Here is a 24722-nt window from a genome sequence, read left to right as displayed (position 1 = left end):
CAACATTATAATTTCAAGTTCAAAGACCGAAAAATCTATACTAATATTATAAATGCGAAAGTAACTCTGTCTGTCTGTCTGTCTTGCTTTCACGCCTAAACCACTGAACTGATTTTGATGAAATTTGGCATAGAGATAGTTTGAGTCCCGAGAAAGGACATAGGATAGTTTTTATCCCGGTTTTTGAAACAGGGACACGCGCGATAAAGGTTTTCTGTGACAGACAAAATTCCACGCGGGCGAAGCCGCGGGCGGAAAGCTAGTAGTATATAAATATAACTAGTTTGATTTACACAATTTTCGCAACAGCTATAACAAAACCTTTTTTTTAATTCTATGGGTGAAATAATGGTCAAAATCTTGACGAGGTCTCGTAGAGGTGGATTATAATGAACAATATTTAATAATATGTTATAGTATGTCTAGAAACAAAAACGCGATTTTGTAGTGGGTAAAACCCATAAAAACCCATATTGATACTCGTCGATTACAAAAAGTCATCGAACTTTCAAAGTTATTTCGAACCAGTGGGCTAATTCAAATGCATTTGTCGAGAGTAGAAATCGTCTGTCAAATAATTTTCTAGTAATCAATTTTGAACTGATTGTCAAGGTAATACAGTTGAAAATTGAATATCAAAGCCAGACTACGCCTAATGTCAGATCAGCCGATGGTAGATGCCAAATTTCCAATATCGCGTACGAAGACGGAGAACTTTGTCAATATAGTGGTACATAAGGGTCATAATTAGTGGATGCCGACGATTTTCGCGCTGTCATCTCAACGACTGCCCACCCTTGTCGTTAGAGCAGTCGACTGGATAGAAAGCATGGAATTAACATGGTGATTGATAAACTAGGTGCAAATAAGCCCTTCTGACCCACCGCACTACTAAACCACACTACCAGTAGTGTCGTGGGGAATATTTTTTCCCTTCTACACTACCAAGCCAGTAGTGTCGTGGGTAATTTTTAATGGCCTTACATCTTCATTCCCATCGACACTACTACCATAACTAAATGTAAAAATTGTAAAATTTTGGAATGTTTTGTAATAAACTATGTCTATAATTATGCAACCCTAACCTCTGTGCAATTTTGCAGTTTGACGGAATTTACTGAAAATAAAATATTACCTAAAAGGGCTTATACATGTTACGGTAAATGTACAAGTAAAGCGCTTTCAAATGATACCAAACACGGCATATTTATCTTAACTTTATTTTTTTACTCTGTATGGTTTGTCCGCTAGAGGGCGCCACATTAGATTTTGTGAAACCCCATATAGCCTATAACCAGCGGACAATTAAGACGCTTCTAATGATATGTCATTTGTCGAATTCTGATAAGTAGTTTAGAAGTTACGAGGGAACAGATGAACATACATACATACATAGCCTGTCAAAATCATAACCCTCCTTTTGCTTTGCCGTAGTCGGGTAAAAATAATTTAATTTTTGTTTTTCTTTCACGCAAAGTTATAGAGGTATACGGTATACCTAAGCCCTTTTAGGTAATATTTTATTTTTAGTAAATTCCGTCAAACTGCAAATTTGCACAGAGGTTAGGGTTGCATATAAACATAATTTATTACAAAACCATCCAAAATTTTACAAATTTTACATTTAGTTATGGTAGTAGTGTCGATGGGAATGAAGATGTATGATACCCACGACACTACTGGCTTGGTAGTGCAGAAGGGAAAAAATATTCCCCACGACACTACTGGTAGTGTGGTTTGGTAGTGCGGTGGGTCAGAAGGGTGATAGTTGAGATGGTTGAGAATATTTCCGGGTCGATCGCTTCCACCTTCGGCCTAGATAGTACCTACCTACCTACTTATACGCCAAACTATCTTATGATTGTTATGCATTGTTAAGTAGGGTTATAATACCTAATTATGATTGTTATGCATTGTAGTAAGTAGGGTTATAAATAATTATAATTTACATAAGCAGCAGGTCGGTTATTTTTATTTAGGCAAATGTAATATTTTAAAAGACAATACGTACGATCAGATATTAAGATCAAAGATAAAGATTTCTGCTGTGAAAAAAAAATATAAAACAGCTAACTTCTATATCAAGTTCCAACGTCGCTATACGTACCTACCTACTTAATGCTACTGGATTATACGTTCATAGCTCAGAAGTTTAGTCCTTTTTCAGCAGTGTTTAGTAAGAATATTATTACAAATGGGCTTTTAGGGATTTTGTTCACATGGAATAAACGACAAAGTTCTTAGTTACTTATCCAATAGGTAGTAGTAACATATATGTAGAAAACAGGAACTTAGATGCCAACGAAAGAAAATAGGCTATCAAATGTTGTTTTGGGGACTTACCTTTATAAAAATATCACATTTAAAAATTCATACCATTTGTTGTTATTTAAAAAACAATGTCAATTTTGACGATTAACTGAAAGTCTATTATCTATGAATATAGTAGCGATATATGGTATCCAGCGGCAATGGCAGTGCAAAATTTTGACAATGACTGTAGTTATCATACTTCGAGTTTGTCCATGGAGACGGCAAAAGTCCTTTAGTTGGCCATAAAGTAAACTTAACAGAAAATGTTACTTAATTGATACCGAGGCGCAACCTGGAAGCATTGCTAAGTGTGCTCCTCGTTACTGGTTCATCGTTCGTCATCGTCATTGTTCGTAAAAACCGGGTCGCGGCAGGCAAATAATAAAATTAGTCTTATGTCTTCTCCCTTATTAACTTCGATGGATAAATAGCTAAACCTCCTTGCGCGTAACTGACGTTTGTTGGAAAACCGATTTTTTCAGGCCATCGGATTTTAATTTCAAAAGTCATTGACCAATCCCAGTTCATATAATAACTATTATGACGTTTTCTATTGGCCAAAAGATTTAACTCTCTAAAAATCCGCGTGCAACCATATCCTGCTTAAATATTGTGCACTTTATTCAGCACAGATTAAACAAGCTAAATGACAAATAGAATAGATTGAAATGACAGATTGCACTTGAATTACCCTACAGGATTTTCAAAATTCTCAGTTTCATTAGATATTCAGTTGATTAACAGTTAATTAGACAACATTTTTAGAAATTAGTGTTATACTTTAGAAATAATGGAAACAAGTTTTGATGAATAAATAAAGTGATCCAAAAGTGCATTGATTTAACTGTTTCTGATTCCTAAGCTATGCAGATTTCGTTCCCCCACTTCTTAGCATCTATAATGCCCTGAGGTGTTGGTAGAGCAAACTATATTTGTGACGTGAACAAAAGATTTTTTACATTTGAATTTGAACATTGACTTTGGATGATAGGATCTCATGAAGTAAGTAACTCTTACCAATGCAATATTGTTTATAAGGTTTTAAGTAGTAACAACTGGCAACCCTAGTTAGTTGTCCAGGCGTTCATTATGTGTCTATATTTTCTATTACAATACGAACTATGATCTAATCTGACTAAAAAAGACTATCATCGTTTGACGCAAATAAGTTTTTTGGAGCGCGGATTTAATAGGAAAATCCATACATTTAGTGTTATTAAATAAAAACATGTTAAATATCTTTTTGTAAGGCTCAAACAAAAGTTGTTCAATTTAAATCCACTCAATGATGGTTTCTCTTGTTTTTGAATCTGATTTGTTTGTATTTTCATAAATTATGTTAATACTGGAAATAATGCAACAATCAGGTATATAAGTTATCTATATTATTGCTCACCCCATGTCGCAAATGGCGATAAAACTGTAATTTAGCTGTAGCGGACGAGGCGAAGAAGATCGGCAAGACCTGGAGCGAGATCAAGCGAGAAGCTCAAGACCGAACGAGATGGAGGACTGTTGTGGACGCCCTCTGCCCCATCTAGGGGACATAGGACCATAAGTCAAGTAACGGGATAATTCGCGTTTTAGACCAATTTAGTCTACTTTTTTCTTACAAAACAATCTTAGACAACAAACAATAGAATATTATGTTGTCTCTGAGATGTAACATCAATTAATTTACTCATAATTATAATATTCAAATCTCCTATAATATAAAAATAAATGTAAATAAAAATAACGGTTTACTTAAAATTCGTTAGACTTCGGCTAAAACTGGTTTAGTTCAAGTTCAATGCCTTACAAAAATATCAAAACTAGTTTATGAATTTGTACACAATATTTTTAATGACGTAACTTTCTAGGCCGTTTTAACCAGTAGCGCACTGGCCGCCAGAAAGTTTTTTGTTTTTCTTTTTCATAAATTTTTGGCCAGTTGCTGCTTTTTAATCGTCTTTTGTTTTTATAAAACACGCATAGTGCACACGTCATAAATTAATTAATATGACATCAAATTGTAGAGTATGTAGCCGAAAAGTAAAACAATTTTATAAGGTGCTAAAGGTGTGTGCATAATCTTTTACCGGGTAATTTCAATAATTCGTATTAGAAGAAATATTTTTCAGAATGTACATTTTCACACTTTTTTTCCGCTACTCTGCATTTAATTCGATCTTGAATTCAACAATAATTCAGTCACTTGACTTCGAAAAGAGACCCTACAATGTCAAACTTTATGTCGAAACATAGTTTATCATAAAAAGTTGGTCCAAATTACATAAATTTCGGTTTTGATAGTTTCTGACTTTCACAGTCACGCTTACTATCTGGCCTTAAACGTGGAAGCACTTCCACTCAGTTAATTATTATTACACCCAAAACAATCATTTCCGTTCACATTGGCCAACTTTTTGCAATCCACTAAGACCGGGCCAAATTATGGGTTATCAAGATTCTCAGTTGCAACAAGGCTGGGCTTGCATCAACGCTCGCTGCGTTTTATAGCCTTTTATTCACAGAACATAGACTTTCTATGTTCTGTGCTTTTATTTATTTTAAAGAAGCTAGGGTTGCTAGCTTTCACTTGATTTATGTTCTCTACTACTAATACCAATGGAGGACCAGAATTCTGAATCAACTGACGTCCTCCTGAAAATGCATTCATTTGTTGAACGTTCGTTTCAGCCACTGCTGGACAAAGGCCTCCCCCAAAGGTATTCATAACGACCGGTCCTGTGCTGCTCGTATCCACCATCTTATACTAATTTATAAATACATTTTCATTTGGATTAATTCATTGATTTAAGCCTTGATGAGGCGGTACAGTAAGATTTGTCGCTTTTTTTCAAGTAACTAACTAAAGAGTCAAAATATGTAGTCAACATTTTTGAATTTGAGTACTTTTAAACTTAAGGTTTAAAAAATAAGATGCTAAACCAATAATCATGGATTATTCTGACTTATTTTGAGATGACGTCATAAGAACATTGTACATTTGACAGCCCTGTTCACGTTACGAAGTCACAAAATATTTTGTGGCTAAGTCAATAAACTCTGAATTAAATATCAGTATTGTGTACAGTGTATTTCATTAATTAATGATAAATATATCTGACATTTTATTGCATTTCTGATAAATCGTTATCTTTGTGCATGATAATATTTCAGTAATATTATATTTCAGTAATAGACTATTATGTAAAGATTGATAATTTCAAGACGTGATAATATGGAGTAGGATTGATTTATTGAAATAAAACCTTGCATTAAGCTTAGAGTATTTTTGTGTTCAAACTTTGAGATCTAGTATAGTCCAGTCAAATTAGACATGAACCCTGCAATAATTCGCATACAGCTGAAAATTGGTACGAATGTTCGGAGCACCATTATGAATTAACTGTGAAAAGTCCCCATCGATACGACATGTGCTAAAAAAAAAATTCAAGGTCAAACTTAAAAAATACGGGTTTTTGAGATTTTCAGCCAAACGGTAAGTTTTATCACAAAAATATGTATGACAAGGTTTAAGACCACACAATTATCTATCAAAATTGTCTAAACACTTTCTCCTAAGAGTCAGCGTTTCTGAGATTCGATGATCCGAAGAGTCAAAAAAGTGTTATCTTCATAACAGTCTCACACATAAATCCAATGTGATATCGCCTCGTGGCACGATTCAGCATTGTATCATGATGTGTTGTCGACGTCGAATATAAAATGATCAACCTCAATGTCGTCTGTCATCTTTAATTATCGAAAAAGGGGTGCAACTTTGACAAAGGACTGCACCGTGAGTTTCTACGATTCGTAGTTTTCGTGTCGATTATGTTTAAAAGCTCTTATATGCACACGTCACTATTCCACTTATAACTCTATGGTCACTATTTTAGCCCGACCAAGGTAGACAGTCCAGGTTATAATAATTCACATAGAGCTGAAAATTTGTGTGAATGTTGAGAACACCATCCTAAATGAAATGTCAAAAGTCCCCGACGATCCGTCATTTAAAAAAAAAGTTTTCGAAGTCCCAAGTTTTTTGCATTTTTTGGATAAGTAGTAAACTTCTCATAAAAATAGATAAGAAATAATAGCAGATCATAAAATTATCTATTAAAATTGTCTTTACCCCTTTTTCCTAAGAGTCACCGATTATGAGGTAGAACGATTCAAAAAGTTAGTTAAGATGTTCTCGTTATATGCACATGTTTCCACAATACCTATGAGGGTTATTTGGCGCATTTTTTTTTACCAGGTTTCCCCAGTAGGCCTTTTTTAAGATGTATTTGTTATCCTGTTCAATTCAAAACTATTTTAATAGAGTTGAAGTTGTGGACTTGTAGAGTAGTTAACAGAATACGAATTCTCCAACTTTTTGCATCGTTACCACATAAACGGTGACTCTGGAAAAACTGGCATAGACAATTTTAATAGATAATTTTATGATCTACCAATATTTCTTATCATTTCTTATAATAAGTTTACTGTTTGGTGGAAAAATGCAAAAAACTTGGATTTCGTAAATTTTTTTTTCAAATGACGGATCGCTGGGGACTTTTGACATTTCATTAAGGATGGTGTTCTCAACAATCACACAAATTTTCAGCTCTATGCGAATTATTATAACCTGGATTTTCTGACTTGACCGGGCTTAAAGAGTGACCATAGAGTTACAAGTAGAGTAGTGACGTGTGCATATAAGAGCTCTTAAACATAATAGACACGAAAACTTCGTATCTTAGAAACTCACGGTGCAGTCCTTCGTCTAAGTTGCAAACATTTTTCGACAATTAAAGATGACAAACGACATTGAAGTTGATCATTTTATATTCGACGTCGACAACACATCATGATACAATGCTGAGTCGTGGCACGAGGCGATATCACATTGGATTTATGTGTGAGACCGTTATGAAGAAAACACTTTTTTGACTCTTCGGATCATCGAATCTCAGAAACGCTGACTCTTAGGAGAAAGTGTTTAGACAATTTTGATAGATAATTGTATGGTCTTAAACCTTGTCGTACATATTTTTGTGATAAAACTTACCGTTTGGCTGAAAATCTCAAAAACCCGTATTTTTTAAGATTGACCCTGAATTTTTTTTTTAGCACATGTCGGATCGATGGGGACTTTTCACAGTTAATTCATAATGGTGCTCCGAACATTCGTACCAATTTTCAGCTGTATGCGAATTATTGCAGGGTTCATGTCTATTTTGACTGGACTAGTATTCTAATCAATAATTCTTCGATTAGGTGTAAGTTAATTTTTTTTTATTTATTCCATGGCATGGCACAACCATATCAGTATTGTCTTGTATTCTCACACTGGATCATTAATGTTAGGAAATCTTCAATCTTTACTTTATCTTTAGTTTTAAGAACTTACCGCTATTTCTTTGCATGAAATTTTTGTATGAGTCCACGAACGACATCTCGAGTGTTGAATTGACACCTGAAAAGAGAAATTAGTAGTAATTATAATTATTTTAATTAATGTTTTCAAAGTTATACAAAAGATATAGTTTATTATACAAAAGATACTCTTCTGAGCAGGCTCTAAAATAGATTAGCTACATTTTACAGCTCGTGAGTAATCAAATCTAAGTCTAAGTTGCACCATCTTACTTTGACTTTAACAAACGTCAAAAATCTGTCAAACTCCATACAAAATACACCGGTTATCGTCATAGTCACGGTTAAAGTTAGGTGGTGCAACTCAGCCTAACTTTTTTGGTGAAGTAACAAAGGTTAACAAAATTATGAGCATGTAATTGCATGTAATATGTCAAACAGATTGTCTCTTTCAGTTTTGGACATAAAAAACAAATTTAAGTCCGCAATCATTTAAAATTTGATGTCAAACAATGTTTCAGATATTTTATTACGTCAATGTTTACATAAAAAGTTCACAGGACGGTGTCAATCTTGCATAAAGTTCAAGAAAAGTAAATAAAAGCACTGGTTATCCTTAAGTTGAAGAGAATGTCCCAATTGAATGAACTTTCGTGTGAGACTCCACATTCTTGTGTCAAAACTCAATTTGTAATGATAGGCATGTCATTAACATTTTTCAAGAATTATATAGGGCAAGTGACGAAAATTTAGCACCAAGGCGGACTTGTGGAGTTGAGTCATTGTACTGACGACGTATTGTTATTTTGCAATAAAATCCAATGTGATGCGTTTTAGCTAGCTGTATTTACCAGTAGTTCATTCGAGTCCACAGCTAGAACTTTTTTTTTTACAAAATGAACCATATTTTTACCCATTAATTGCCTATCAAAGATGTAAGTTAGTCATTAATACTTAGGCTGGGTTGCACCATCTTACTTTAACTGAGACAAACGTCAAATATCTGTCAAACTCCATACAAAAACACCGGTTATGTTATAGTTACGATCTAAGTTACATGGTGCAACTCAGCTTTAAACTTTTAAACGTTCCAGCTCCGTAAATATACACATTGAAATCAACAACGAATTAGACTTCAATGTTGCAATTTCTTCGCACACAAATGTAAAATAAAAAAATACACGCACCTATTCTATTGTGAACTCCAACTTATTTTTTTTTAATAAATAAATATCCACTGGTAAATGTCAATACTGACGGTCCGCCACAAGCACAATCGGTAACTGACCCTCGGTAACGCGCAAGCTTCAGGTAAAATTAGTGTCGTTGCGAAAAACAATTAGTCAGTAATGTCAGTAATGGACCAGGGCGGACCTCGCTGAATGTCAAGTACATGTGACGTAACGACATGACTTTGAATGGACGTCATTGTTTGTAGAGAGCACATCAATAACACAGTGGCATCTTACGCCCGTGTTGCTTAAGTGAAGCAGCAAATAGAACTATAGCGTTGAATAGAGCTCTGTGATTGGTTCGTATGTCACCCTGTGCGTCCACGCGCACTGTGAGACCTCATAGTAATGTTTGCGAATACGGGCGATACGCTCTTGTTATAGGAACGATTTTGTAAGAAAATTCTATGTAGATGGTGTCGACTCTACCTTAATTTTAGTTACCTATAATGTTTCCAAAAAGATCCGTTTATTATTGGTTGATAGCTATACTTTAATTAGATAGACATTTTATGTCAATAAATGGTATTTAATTCACTTACAACATTACATTGCACACTGTTTCTTCGTAAATGTAGGTAATCATTTTGTTTGTGTCATTCAAGATTTTTTTACTGTCAAAAGAAAAAATCACAATAATAATCAGAAAAATGTAATTGAAATGTTTATCATATTTTCTTACAAAAATTGCGCTGCATTTGATAATTTAATGTAACTGCGCGATACAAATTTGACCTTTAAGTTTTTTGATACAACTCTTAATTTGGCAATTTCAAAGCGTAATATTAGATATGTCATAATAATACGATGTAAAGTCGTTAGATAGCAAGCAATGACAATGATCATTATATTATACATTACTTTGCGTTTTCAATTCAGCTTGGTATTTTTAGTAACGTGCTACGCAAATGTACCTAATGTATATTTATTAACTTAGAATTGCCAAACAATTTTCAAACAAAAAGCTTTTGAAACACGTTGTCCTGTCTTGAAAAGGTGCTACCAACATAAAGTTTTAGTTAGTAAAAAGTAAACATTGTGACATCTTATAATGTTTCATGCTAACTTGCAAGAGAAAAAAAATGTATATCTTGATGACGACTGTTTTCTTCTTGTGAAATTTTTCAAGTGTCAAGGGTTCTGGTACATTTGAAAATAAATTTGTTAAAACAAATCAATTCCCTAATGATGGTGTTTATATAAATTACAGTTAGTTATTAATTATAAACACATTATAGCTTTCGCTTTAATTTTATTGGCGCCAGATTGTACCCGTCAGGGTAATCACCCTAATTAGGTTACTGGATTAATGATTCATTTTAGGCGCTTAAATTGTATAAATATCAAAAAAATATTGTCAGTGTCTTTAAATTTTTTTTCGGAAGAAGGTAGGTAATAATCTAGGTAAGAACTTTCTACTTTCTAAGATAACAGTCCTTTAAGAAAAAAAAGAAATTTTGTATTTTTGTATTTGTAACTTTAAAAATATACACCACTGAAATAGATGATGGCCATGATGAACAGGCACGATTTTGTATTTTAGTATAACTAGTTTTACTATAAAATGCAATGGCAAACCGACTGACCACTGTAAATCACCAATTAATCTAAAATTTAATCAAGTTTTTGCATAACGGGGTCGTTGACCATAGCTATGATTTTTGTTCATAAATTTTACATTTTGTCATGATTAACAAAATGACTTGACACTTAGACCTGACGTAATAAACAATTGATATAGCTATTTAGTTTATGGCTTTTTACTTGCAAAAGCAAACTACTGAGAACGAAAAACAAAAAACTTTATACAGAAACATATTACCTACTTATAACTCGGTACACAGGTGATTTGGGTAGCCCTAGTGATGCTCTACCTCTGGGCTTCGGCTTGATACTACTTTTTGGGACACCCTGTATAAGTTTTCTTCTTTCATTCTAGTATATTCCAAAAAGTATTATTAGTAGGTACATAGTTTTGTTTAGACAATAATAATATTATACGCTCGCGGTTACTAATTACTTTAATTGCAGCTGTCAGGTATATTGGTATGGAAAATAACATCATTATGAATCAGTTAGCATGCTTGCATGCGACATAATTGGACCATTTGTCACTATGTTAAATTCCATTTAATTAAAACTAAATCATTTCTAATAGAGTCATCTAGGTTTGTTAAGCCTGTGTAATATAAACCTGTGTAATTAAAATAAATAAAAAAATAACAAAGAAACTTTGCCTTTAAAAAATTTTAAGCTTCAAGCTATGGTTGGGTTTTAAAAGATCTATTCTTTCTTTGAATCTACAGAAAAGTCAAAAATAAAAAAATATTATAAATTAAGGCTATGCGTTATTAACTGCGATTCCGTCAGACTAATTTTATTTTTTTCTGTTAAATAATATGAGAACAACACCCAAAATCATGTGAGAAACTTTTCTACTCTCTCTAAAAAAAAACTATCTAAATTCTAATTAATTGTGGTATCAAACTACTAGACTTTAAAAAACCCAAAAATCATTCGTAATGATAAAAAACCTTTTATTCGCGATAGTAATTTACACGAGGCCCGGTTTTTCATTAACTTAAATAATCGAAGTGATATGAAAACTTACACATCCAAATAGAGCCTAAAGCAATCCCATTTGTTGTCATAATAGTTATGACAGTCATGTCAACCAATCAAATATGCTGTACCACCCGACGTAAAGTCAAGGCTGTATGTCAATGGACTTTATTCACCTAGTAACATTGGTACTTAGGGTGATGTCGCCTGTTTACGTCCACCACGTATTCGCCATTGAGCAATCAAACAATCAATCTTTCAAACATCCACCGTGAATGACGATCACGACCACTCTACTTATTCACTTACCTTAGAGTAACGATTGATAAGTGAAAATAGCCATACCAACACTGAAACACATAAAACCAAATGTCTTCTATAAATGCCTGGATGCGTCAGCTGAGTCACACTCTCAGATCATAGAAGGGAATAGATGTGAAACGGGGGCGTGGCGCGTGTCTCCGCGATATGCCCAGAAACGAACATCGCCCGCGACGCCAGGTTAGTCGCGATTCAGTCGTACTGAGGAAATGTTCTCCGATATTGTTGGATAATGCGTCGTAACGTGCAATAATATAAGTGAAACGAAGAACTACAGGAACAATGAAGTCATTTACCACATGTAAGTATTGCAAATCCATTGGTATTTTGCTTATAAATAAAAAAAACTAAACATTTTTACGAACGAATTCAGTGCCGTGACATTTACTGCGATATCGCAATTAGTGGTGATAAAAATTCAAACACGTTGTACATTGACGATTTAGTTAGCAACCACTTTATGTCATGCGTAACTACTGCGCAATGTATTTTATTTCTTCCGATATCCACTGACGCGTGAAAATACACAGTACGGCCGCATGTGCCGGTCGTAACATAGTGCAGGGCTCGTGTTCTAATACGGTTTCCTATTATCGATAAATAGAAGTAAATTATTATTTTCTATTTTCTAATTTTGAATGAAAAAATCATGAGTTGCTTGCGATTTTTAAGTTTTTACAAAAACAATAACAATAGTAGAAGGGATTAGTAACTGTCAACTATGTAATTACTATAAGAGCTAGTTGAAAGCCTAATATAGGCATTATTTTTGATAAACATAGGCGGTACGAATTTCGCCATAATTAAAAAGTTAATGCGCGATAGTAGTTAATAATAATTACAGTGATCCTGTTATTATTATTAAAGTAAATAATAATATATTACCAATATTGTAAATACTGGTAAAAATCGCAAGTACCTACTTAGCCCATGACTTTTCATACAAACTTTGTCAGTCTATAACTTCTATACTCCATCGATAACGACATTGAGCTTTGGTTGGGGTAAATTAATATAAGGTAACTTCATTTAGTCCCAATAATTGATTCTGAGTTTTTCGTCCATACAAAATGGAACTGACTCCTTTATGCAAAAATCGTTAAAGAACATAATAATAACGTATAATAATAAAAAGGTTTTCATACAAGCATTTTTTAAACCAATTTCGAGCCTTGCCCCCAGGATTTAAAGTATCGATATCTTATCGACTCCATTTTATCTTTCTTCTCTCTAATTGCTTTTTTCAAAGTGTGCGTCACGTCACGCGGCCATTGATTGGCCATAAGGCACGCCTTCTGGCCAATCACAGCACTTTTAAGCCGGTTGCACATGTTGTCGTAGACTCTCAGTCGCTTTGTTTTTACACAGTTGAATGTGTGTGTGGGAGCTGTGGTGGGGGAAATGTGGGGACACTGGTTCTCGTTGTAGTTACGCGCGACTTCATATCTATTCTCTTTCTATGATCTGAGGTCACACTCCTTTCCACAAGTATTTTACACTAGTCTCTTGGACGTGAATAGGTAAATGGGCGCAAACATGCAACAAGACCCTATTTTGCGAAGGCATTATTAGGTCAAGGTAACCTTTAAGCATTTATTGAACGAATAAAATATACGCAGACGATCTCTTACGCTCAAAAAAATGTTTGTCATACTTGTAGCTACCGTAAACCTTTGTTTTACATAGTCAAAACGTATTATGGTAGGCAGTAGGCATTTCTATTAAGAATGTTCAGCATTATTATGGTAATGGACAAATGCCATAGATGGTAAAAATGTAAATACGAGTAACGAGTTTTGAATCTGTAAAAACTTGAACTGCCAAAGAATAAGGGCATATTTTGTTATCTACTCCCCAAATTATAATATTATTCGTCATCTCTCCTTAGCTGAATTTTCCAGGCACCAAGGCATTGAATTTTGTAAAACCACCTGAATCTAAAGAAATAGGACTTGAAATTATTATCAGTCGAAAATTATAGAAATTCAATCCATCACACATTTATTTCTTTGGTGGGCTTTGTCATAGACTAATATTATTCAATGGCTTTGTAGAGATATTTTAAGAAAACATTTACCTACTGCATTCACTTATTTTGTACTTTTAATGTGAAAAATCCAATCAAATGATTTCGTTTGTAACCTTACCCGTATTCTCACGGAAACCTATCTCGATAGCAAGTATTTTTCGACGCCAAACAATTCCCTAATGATTAAGCATTAAGGTTCATTAATGTGTGTCAATCATTTAGTAATTATGACCCGATGTAGAAAGATCACTGGAAATTCATTGTTGTATGGTTTTTACCGTAATTAGATTGTCATGAGCTACGCAACGGGCAAGAAATTTATACTAATTTGTGCGATACCGTGAGTGGATAATTTATTTATTAGCTCGCGATCATTGTTGTTGCAACGACATTGTCTGTCTAAAAATTAGATAGTGCATTGTCTAGGCCATGTTGCAAAACGTAAAGATAATTATCGGCCAGTTTGTAACTTCATAGCTTTGGAAATTCGTCCCAACTAACTTAAATGGACACCTAAACACTCAAATGACACCCACACGCTTTAATCGATATCTGAAAATTTATTTGTCGCATAATTTTAACATTAAAGAAGATTTATCAACTCTCTACAGGTTATATAACATAATAATTATAAAACCAGGTGCACATAAAATACTACTATTTCAAAAACAATAAAACACAAGTTAATTTTTGCGGTCCCAAAAAAGACTAGTACGATGTAAAATTTTTTGAATACATCAAAACCGGTTTATATTTGCGATCCCAAAAAAGTCCACACTAAGTTTCCAAAACCAAACACGGATTTGAGTTGACCTTTGTTCCGAATGCGAATCAATGGTCAAGTCAAAAGACCAATGGCCGAACATCAACTGATCAAGGTCACTACTCTTATTAAAAAAAAAGACCAAAACAAAACACAATTCAAACTTAATCATAAGTCCAAGGACCGTGTCCAACGCCACTTGTAGCGGAGTTTTGAGCTGACACTGTGTAGGTTTGATGTCGACAGGACAAGAAGAAAAAGAAGATAGGTCCAAGCTTGTAAGTGGTTGAATTTCTATTATTTGGGCCAACCACGAACATTACTGACCTGGCTGAAAAATATTTAGATGAGGTGATATTGTCATCCCTTCGGAAATCGTCAAACTGTTACTGGTTTTACTGAATAAAACCAGCTCCAGCAAAAAAGTGTACTAAAATGTACAGTAATAATTGGTCAATTTATAAAATTATACTTACTTATTAGGAAATAAGAAAGGTGAAAATAATCTTTAATGCAACACTTTCAACTAAGGGAGTAGTGGTTTAATAAAATGGAACCAATTCCGCATATTCGTCGTTGAATTAATTATGTTATCCTTGAAGATAATAACACGGAGCCTTTAATATCAAACAAAACTTGTACAGATATAATTCAACATACTTTAGACATTTTTTGTTAATAAGTACATACATATCACAAAGAAATCAACCCAGACAAAATACACATACACTCAAACTCACGAGTGTTTGTTCTGTGTAGACGTTACGACCGTTTTAGTGGCCGCATTGTTAACCACTACCTAAAATGGTTCATCAAAAACTTAAACAGCTGCTGTACTTTTTTAACTACTACGAGGTAGTCTTTGGTCTCCATCTCACAAAATATTGAAAAGTGATGATCAATCTGATGGCGGTGGTGATCTCCACCGGAATCCTTAACCACAGAGTAACTAACATAGTAATCTTACCTAAATTGCTAATACTATATCGTTATCATTGTTATTATGGCGAAAGACATAGGTAAGATGATGGTAGCTAGTGAACATAAAACATGCCCTACCTGTGTGCTTACCATGAGTTTACGTTATGTGAGCTCGCTAGCGTGAAAAAATGACATTAAATGTATGACATATTGTGCAGCGCCCCTAGCGGCTACTTTCAAGAAATAAAAATCTTCATATATTTTTTGTCGTACTCTCTAGCGAGCACACCTAACGTAAACTCATGGTAAGCACACCGGTGGTGAACTTCGTTTGGTTGATACCAATCTGAGCAGACAATTTTGTCAAATCCAATCCGGGACCTATGGTTCTGGGTCAGATCTTACCACTAGCGGTTGAAAAGTTATTAAGCATAATGATGGCTATGGTAGTCCACCATGGCCTACAAATGTCTCAGTAATGAATCGTTGTCAACTCTCTATTAGGCTCACTAATTACTCCGATGTCACTGACACGTAGTACGAGTTACGAAACAGTTTTGTGACTAATTATTAATATTGTGAGAAGTCATGAATATAAATTTTTAAGGGACTATCAACATCATCATCTAGGCTAGGATGCGCGCCGTGATAAAATTTTAACGATGATTTTAGATGATCAATGTATGGGCTTATCGCTTAAAATCGATAAAATGGCACAATAAAAGTTTATATTTAGCGATGCGCATCTTAGGCCTACAAGTCTTTTACGCCCGTATTCACAAATATTACTATGAGGTCTCACAGTGCGCGTGGACGCACACGAACCAATCACAGAGCTCTATTCAACGCTGTGCGTTCTATTTGCTGCTTCACTTAAGCAAGCGTCGTTTGTGAATACGGGAGTTAGTCTTCACTGCAGGTAAACATCATCATCATCATCATTTCAGCCATAGGACGTCCACTGCTGAACATAGGCCTCCCCCAATGACTTCCACATCGCACGGTTGGTAGCGGCCTGCATCCAGCGCCTTCCTGCTACCTTTATCAGGTCGTCTGTCCACCTTGTGGGTGGACGTCCCACGCTGCGTTTTCCGGTACTCGACCTTCTCCAATTCACCAGAGGTAAAGAGGATTTCTACACAGGCCAGACGTTTTGGGGAGGCCTAATGATGCCTCTTATTATATCCACGGCAAGAATAGAGGTGGTCCCAGTTGTACTAGTTGGTACTTTTTTTTTCTTTTTTTTTTAATGCATAACAACGCAGTTTGACCACAATCGCACCTGATGTTAAGTGGGATGCAGTCTAGGATGGTACATATCTGCCCTGTAAGTGCCTATTCACTCTCGCCTTGAAAAGGCCCGGATTATAGTTTTCGGGAAAGACAGCAGCATCATAGTCTGACCTTTGAAGACTAAAATACCTAGTAGATAGATAGATAGATAAAACGTTTATTTGGATAACATATGTTACAACACTTTAAAAACAGTACACATTTTTAATGACCGATCAGTTCAAAAAAGTCGAAGAAGAAAAAAGAAATCGCAGCGGCCAGAATAAAACTATATTTCTGCTTAGTAAAATTGTTTTAATCGGTGTGATAGTTAAATAAATTAAATGATATGAGTATTTCTGGCTAAAACCTTCACGCATAAACAAATAACATTGAGTTAAAATGTTAATTTTGAATCTAAATGAACTTCATTGTTTTAATCAATATACTTTAAGACATTTGTAATAGAGTTGCACCTTTGATCTTAGTTTTCAATGTAAAAGTTGTTAGTCAATCATTTGTTTGGTTATACAGGGTGGAAATTTTAAAAAGAGCTGTAAAGTGTAAATCAAGTAGTTGAAATTGAGAATTTTATGATACTCAAGTTATTTTAAATTAAGAGTGAAATATGAAAAAAAACTTTATCTTTCTACTTACTACTAATTATTTTATTTGCAAATGCAATGGAATTCTACGATTGAGTTTATGTAGCGTCGTTACAGAAAACGAGTCCTGTCTTAACAGGAATTTTTATTTTATTTCCTGGTCTCGGCATTTAAGCTTTAAAGTAAAAGAAAATAATTATAAAATCTTGATCAAGGTCGGTTAAATTTATAATGTGTCTTTAACCTGTCACTATGGGTAACAAGTGGACTGCATCTTTTTTTTTTTCTTTATATAAATTGAAGCTGACGGTGTAATTATTACTCACATGAACTAGGAAAACATATTTTGTTTATCCTTTAATTTTAATACCTGCCAGCTATATTGATAGCAACGAAATTTTTATGTAAAATAAGTCTAGTTTAAAGAAGGCATAGGTAAAAACGGACGCAGAAAGGGTTACATAACTCAAAATAATCTTAAATGAAGATAGTGGAAATTATATCGGAATCTACGTCAAACATTACGTGAACTACTTGATAATCCTGTCAAAATAATTATTTTGAGTTGTATTATTCTTAATTTAAACAAAGTGTACGACTCTAGAGTCATAAATAAATCATTGTATCAAAAAGATCTTGCAAAAAACTGATAGCAAGAACACCAATTGGTAGGTAAATAAACATTGCATTTACTTATATGCGGGAAACGTACGAGATATAACAATTTGATTAATTTTGACATTTGTGGATTTATGCTAATTGGATGTGTCAACATGATTTTAAGCATGTTTATACGAAGTATTTACAAATAACTTTGTATTTGCTATTTTGCATTTTTTGTTTTAAAAGACAATGCCGGAAAATGGCGCCTTTTTTTCGCGCGGCATTTATGTACGAGTAGGTATGTGTCATATGCCTGAACGGATTTAAGATGTACCTTAGCAATAAATAAGTAATAACCTCGGAAAGGGACAAACTTGACCTTCACTGGTTTTTATTGGCGGTCAAGCTGTAGATCCTGGCTACACAGGAGTTGCAGCGGTGGATAAGAGAGGTAGGAATAGTCCCGTAACCTCGGAAAGTATGTGCATCCAAAGCGCCTTCCTGTTTACTACAGATCGTTATGCAATATTGCAATTTGTTTCCCTACAAAGCCACACTTTTCAATTTCTTAAGGTTGGTTGCTCCATCTAACTTTGACCGTAACTATAACGATAACCAGTGTTTTTGTATGGAGTTTGACGATTTTTGACGTTTGTCAAAGTTAAAGTAAGTTGGTCCAACCCAGCCTTAATATTTTCCTGTCGACTATGATTAATAGACCAAACCAAAATTTAGTTTATGATTAAGGACAACTACGATGCAAAATAGTACCACAAGTACCTATGATGCTACGGTGGTTGCATGATATGATATCATCTGTACTAGAATGGTAAAATCCAAATGAAAAACATGCAATCAAGTAACTCGTCATCGCAATTCCCATCAAGAGGAAACAGGGGTCATTTGTAACACACAAAAAATCTAAATTATAATACATTTTTGCAATACATGGCAATGAGACTGCTTTAATGTTTTATGTTGGGTTTGCTAATGCTAAAAAAGTTTCTGGAATTATTTGCATTTTTTTAAATAAATCATCCATGGAATTTTTTTGTTAATTACTAAACTTCTCACTGACCTAATTAGCTAAGTCTAGGTTCTAGAATAGTATTAAAATAAAAATAGTTTTCCATTCCTATTTTATTTGGACTCTCACTAAGTGAACAGCTAGGGACTGGAATTCGCTACCTGCTGCAGTATTTACCCAACACTATAATCCGGGCCTTTTTAAGGCGAGAGTGTATAGGCCCTTACAGGCATCTCACTTAACATCAGGTGCGATTGCGATCAAATACCTGCCTTGTTCTGCACTAAAAAAACTGTTTTACTAGAAGGTATCTTACTTAGCCTTTGCCCAATGTCATCATACATCATTGAAAGGGCGGAGCACACTCTAATTACAGACCCCATGGGATATTCTTTACTACACGTGGAGGAAAATTGAAGACTTTTGGAAAACACCTTTGTTTAGCTTTGTTTACAAAGAAGACCCTTTGTTCTATTGTTTTATGTAATACGTAAAATGAACCTTAACGTATTAATATTTACTGTGTTTGATGAAGTGAAAAAAAAACCTTTTTTTCTTTTATTTGGATGTGGCCCGCAGAAAAAACAAACTATTTAATTAATATTCAATAGTTTTGATTACTAAATTATCATTATTTTTATGAGTTAAAATTGACGAAGGAGCATTATAAGTACAATTATTATTTCTATTCACAAACTTCATGGAAAATGAAGCAAAAAACGTACGAGATCTGATAAAAATAGTGCACATATTGCATTGTACGATCTATATCACCATTTTTGTCTTCTCAGAAGATAAAAGGTATGCAATACGAACGCAGTTCCATAAAACTATGTCAACAAAAGAAATTAGATAGAGCAAGATTTAGATAGCATAAAAATAGACAATTAAGACTCTATTTACAATGCTTTTAAGTCTGCACTGTTCTCGCTATTCTCTAGATCTAGGTATTTTTTGTTTTCGTTTCAAGGAAAAAATATTTTTACGTTCACCTTGACATTTCATTCCTCGTTGAAAACACGTATAAAATTTATTGTTATCATTAAAGTATCGAATATTTGCTAAACATAATCAACAATGAAGTATTGTTAATATTGCTTCATCGCTCCAACTTTGAAGGCTAAAACTGTTAATAATACAAATTACAACGGTAAAAACTCAAAAGATTTTTAATGCACTTGTTTGCTAATTGACGTTATTACTTTTGATGATACGGATGCCAAACAAAAGTTGATTATAACAATTAAACAAGACACGACTTTTAAAAATACAGTTACGTCATTATACAGGGTGGAAACGATGAGTGATATTACTCGATTGTTTCTAAACTTTACAGTGTGTTTGGGAATTTTGAGATAGGGCTAGCGATAATTTAAGACGATGTTGTGATGTCAATTTTATGTGGGCCCACCCCCCTCCTCCTGGAATGGGGGGGCTTAATTGTTTAAATTCATTTTTTATGTGACACTACATAAAAATTGATTGTATTTCTTAAGTGCCCATTTTACAGATAAATAAAAAATTGCATTTTTAAGCCAATAATGTGTCATTAAAAAAAAGAAAAGTAATAAGCAAAAAAACTATTAAAAATATATTAAACAGATAAGTCCGTAATAGAGCAACAATGAAAAGGGATAAATGGGACTATTCATAACTCTGCAACTCTTTTTATCTGTATGATAAATACGTTATCTAAAGCTACATAATGATTATATTTACTTAAATATATATAAATTAATGTTCGTATGTTTGTCCCCAATGCCTTTTGAAACCGTAAGATTGGTCAGATTGTGTTAAATCTTTGGTAGTTTGTTTTGGGGACATCTGTCCAAAAATCTATACTGTTTTTTTTTTAAGAAGAACAAAAAAATTATGCCTGGGACTAGGAATAGTTGAAAGCACACCAGAGCTTACATTTTTATCGCAAGATCTTCTTGTGTCATACACTCAAGAACGTCAAGTAGCCATTGAATTATTCGAAGAATGTTTAGTCCACCCACTAGTTACAGCATGCATAAAGCCATACATGTTGTATGGATCACATCCACTTATCCATCGACAATCCACGGTCACACTTTTTTACTCATACATCGAGTGGATTCTAATCAACTTGAATTTTGTGGTGTTGATTTAATACTCACAAAAAGTGTTTTTGGTTAATTCGGTGGAAGCAAGAATGCAAATAAAAAACAGCTATTTATTCAAACGAAATCATAGTCGTATTAATTGTGATGTAAAAAGTCAAAATCGTCAGTTCAAATGATAGAAGATGACTGGCAAAATTTAAAGATGATGATGAGCATAAAATTACCATCATTTTCAACTAAAGATTCAAGGATTTTGAGATCTACAACATATTATTATTATTTTATTAGTTCAAACCACTTTAAAAACCTTAAATCATAATTATATTCAAAGCTAATGTCTGTCAATTTACCTACACTAATTTCATGTATTTAATTTACACCACAGAATCCATCACGCAAATCCTATCCCACCACTTCATTGAAAAATGTCATAATTCCACCTTCCTTAAGGGTCACTTAACCTATTACTCAGAAAAGGCCAATTTCTCCGCACCATTAAAATAAACAATCATTATGAATCGGTCTCCAAAAAGGCGGTATTGTGAAACTTTGAAAACAGAACTACCAAGGCTGCCGCGCCTTCCATACGGCACCAATACGCCTTACTCAACTGTAAACTCTGACATTCAATTAAATGTGCCTTTACATCAATAACACTTGTGTTTTATCAAAAGAGCCCATCTGGTTAATGCGAGACCAATTTGCTGGATCGTACTTGATTTTACAAACTGACATCTTAATAGTAACTTGACACTGAATATAAATTTATATTGATAATATAATCAATTCAGTTACTTCAGATGTATGAATAGCTTGTATTCAATCCTTTTCATAATAAATACAAAATATATTTACAGTTAAAGGACAGTTTCGTTCGTTCGTTCGTTGCAGCCGAAAGACGTTCACTGCTGGACAAAGGCCTCCCCCAAGGATTTCCACAAAGACCGGTCCTGCGCCGCTCGCATCCAGGCACCTCCCGCGACCCTCACCAGATCGTCGGTCCACAGGAACAGGACAGTTTAGTTTCTATTGATAAAAGTATAATTATGCTATGCCTCAAGGGCTCTAAAATGTTGATAAGACATTGCAGTCTGCTTGCTGCAGTACTGGGTCTGGTAGCAAGCATGAAAAGGGACTTTACACGTACGGAACGTAAGTAGAATTACAGTCTATTGAATATACAGAAAAAGGCTTTTGTTATACCATAAAAGCTGATTTTTATTTATAAAATATTAGGGCAATAATTAGAAGTAGTTTCCTCATCAGCCAGACAGTTTTGACAGTTCCAACTCCTTGCCAGACAGTTTTTTTTAGGATAGTTGCCAAAGCCACGATGACCCAAACTTCATGATTCACCAACATTATATCCTATATTGGGAGTACAAACTGACAAACTTTCAGCTTTTATAAAATGACGGAGGTCTTGCGTTCACTAGCTCTTAGTCTATTTGTAATTTCAGCAAGCAGTCAAAATATATTTTGCATTTTTTTATCTACCAAGTAAAGGACATCCACTCCTACGCTCTAAGCTCTCTATGCTTACTCAATGCTCGGGCCCTATGATAGTGACCTTGCTTCAAAGCTTATAATAACTGATAGATGAATCTGCATTTTAGACGACCTCGTCTGCCTAGCACTTGACAGATAATCTCATGCCTGACCCCTCCTCTCACGTTCGTGGACCATTAACAGTGAGGTCAATGCATGAATACGTTTTATGATAATTGAAAAATCACAATGCAATTTGTTTACATGTGTTATTGATGTTCATTAATGAATATGTTAAATAATTTTATGCTTAATTAATAATGTTGGAGATGGTTTGAAGAGTAAAGCCAACTTTTTAGAAAGAATTTTAGAAATTAAACAATGCCAAGACGCGTCAAATGGTTTGGATCGCATTGTAAAAAAGTTATCAGATCTCATGTCGAGCCAAGATTCTAACTCTACACTCTAACTAACAAAACAAACTCTCCTCTGACATCAGATTTGTGGAAAAAATTAAAGTAGGTATACTATTACTAATATTATTATACACAATACCTAATGTTAATTGTTTGTCTTTATATTTCAGTACTAGTTTTGGCATGATTTCTGAGCTGGAGATCAGACCTCGAATATAAAGGCATTCACATATCAAGTTAAGGATACATAAGTATCAAAATACAAATAATGCTTTTTGAAAAAAATAAAGTATTTAATAACAAGGCAAAAAGATTTCCCATGGCAGACCAAAACCATTGCGGACGACCTTCTGGGATCGCAAAGATTAGAATACAAAAACCAAAATGAGGCAGTTATTTTTATCCTTGGAGTTGAAGTCAAAGTCAAAAATTTCTTTATTTGTATGGACTATTAAATATAATTACAAATTTTTAAATATTTTAAGAAAAAAAAAGATAAAAGACTAATAAAAGAACTTAGTTTTGCTTATAAAGAGCATGTCTCATAATCTTTTTACCCTACCAGCGCTTCGAGACCAACATTGGCAAGTGCTGAGAAGAAGCGCCGCAACAAACTCAGTCACCGCTGTCTGCCGGTTGAAACAAATAGAAATACTTAACGGCAGTAGGACATGTTAAGCCGCTTGAAGCATAAAAAGCCTGACAAAAATATGTACCACTAGCATATCCCGCGGTTTAGCCTTCGTCATTTTCACAATGTTTATTCTGATCTAATACTGCAAAGTTTCATCAAAAATCTATCACTACTTTTTGCATGAAAGAGTAAGGCTTAATTGCACCATCTTACTTTAACTTTGACAAACGTCAAAAATCTGTCAAACTCCATACAAAACGCACCGGTTATCGTTATAGTTACGGTCAAAGTTAAGTGGTGCAACTCAGCCTTAGAAATTAAGCAAAAATCCATCCTTACTTTTCACATCTAAAAAAGTATTAATAGAAAATAAGTAGGATCATCATCATCATTGCAGCCACAGGACGTCCCCCAATGATTTCCACATCGCCTGGTTGGTAGCTATGAGGTCGTCAGTCCACTTTGGTATGAACCACGCTGGTACAGTAGAAGCTTGCCACAGGAGGAAAATAATTTAAGATATAAATTGAATTTGACATTGAATACACTGACATATAATCAATGCAAATTCCATGTAATTGACATTAACAATTATTTAAAAAATAAATGTTTATTGACAATAGATAAATATAATTATCTAAATAAATATTGTAAAAGACGAATAGCGAATTCGCTATCATATTTTATTAAATATTTAGCCATTAATTTGGCTAGCCAAACTGCTTTTATTGAGCAGACCATGGATGTTCGACCCTTGGAATCTGTTCCAAATCATAATTTAAATTACATCGTAAGACAATAGAGGATAACTCTGGCATACAAAATTCGGGTACAAAGAAATTTAACGGTTTTAATTTAGTGCATCAAAATGTACAAGGCTTCTCAGGCAAAGACTTGGAAATTGAGTTATTTATCCAAGAATTGAATATTCATGTCTTATGTTTAACGGAACATTGGCTCAGGCAATATGAACTAATGCTGAGCATTAATAATTATAAGCTTATTAGTTCATTCACTAGAGAGTTAGCTATTCGTGGAGGGTCACTAATATTAATCAATGATAAATTAAAATGTAAAGAGCGTAAAGATATTGTATC

The 24722-nt window shown here is 34.0% G+C and overlaps 1 protein-coding gene across 1 annotated transcript in view; it reads right to left on the bottom strand.

Annotated features, from left to right (window-relative positions):
- Positions 1-24722, bottom strand: part of LOC135088464 (very long chain fatty acid elongase AAEL008004-like) — a 67073-nt gene that overhangs the window by 18294 nt on the left and 24057 nt on the right. Inside the window, exon 2 of the mRNA XM_063983289.1 lies at positions 7700-7765. Coding sequence (XP_063839359.1) covers positions 7700-7765 — 66 coding nt within the window. The remainder of the gene's footprint in view (positions 1-7699; positions 7766-24722) is intronic.

The sequence above is a fragment of the Ostrinia nubilalis genome, chromosome 4 (assembly GCF_963855985.1).
Source record: "Ostrinia nubilalis chromosome 4, ilOstNubi1.1, whole genome shotgun sequence".
Lineage (NCBI taxonomy): Eukaryota > Metazoa > Arthropoda > Insecta > Lepidoptera > Crambidae > Ostrinia > Ostrinia nubilalis.
This window is presented reverse-complemented; position numbering and strand designations above follow the sequence as displayed.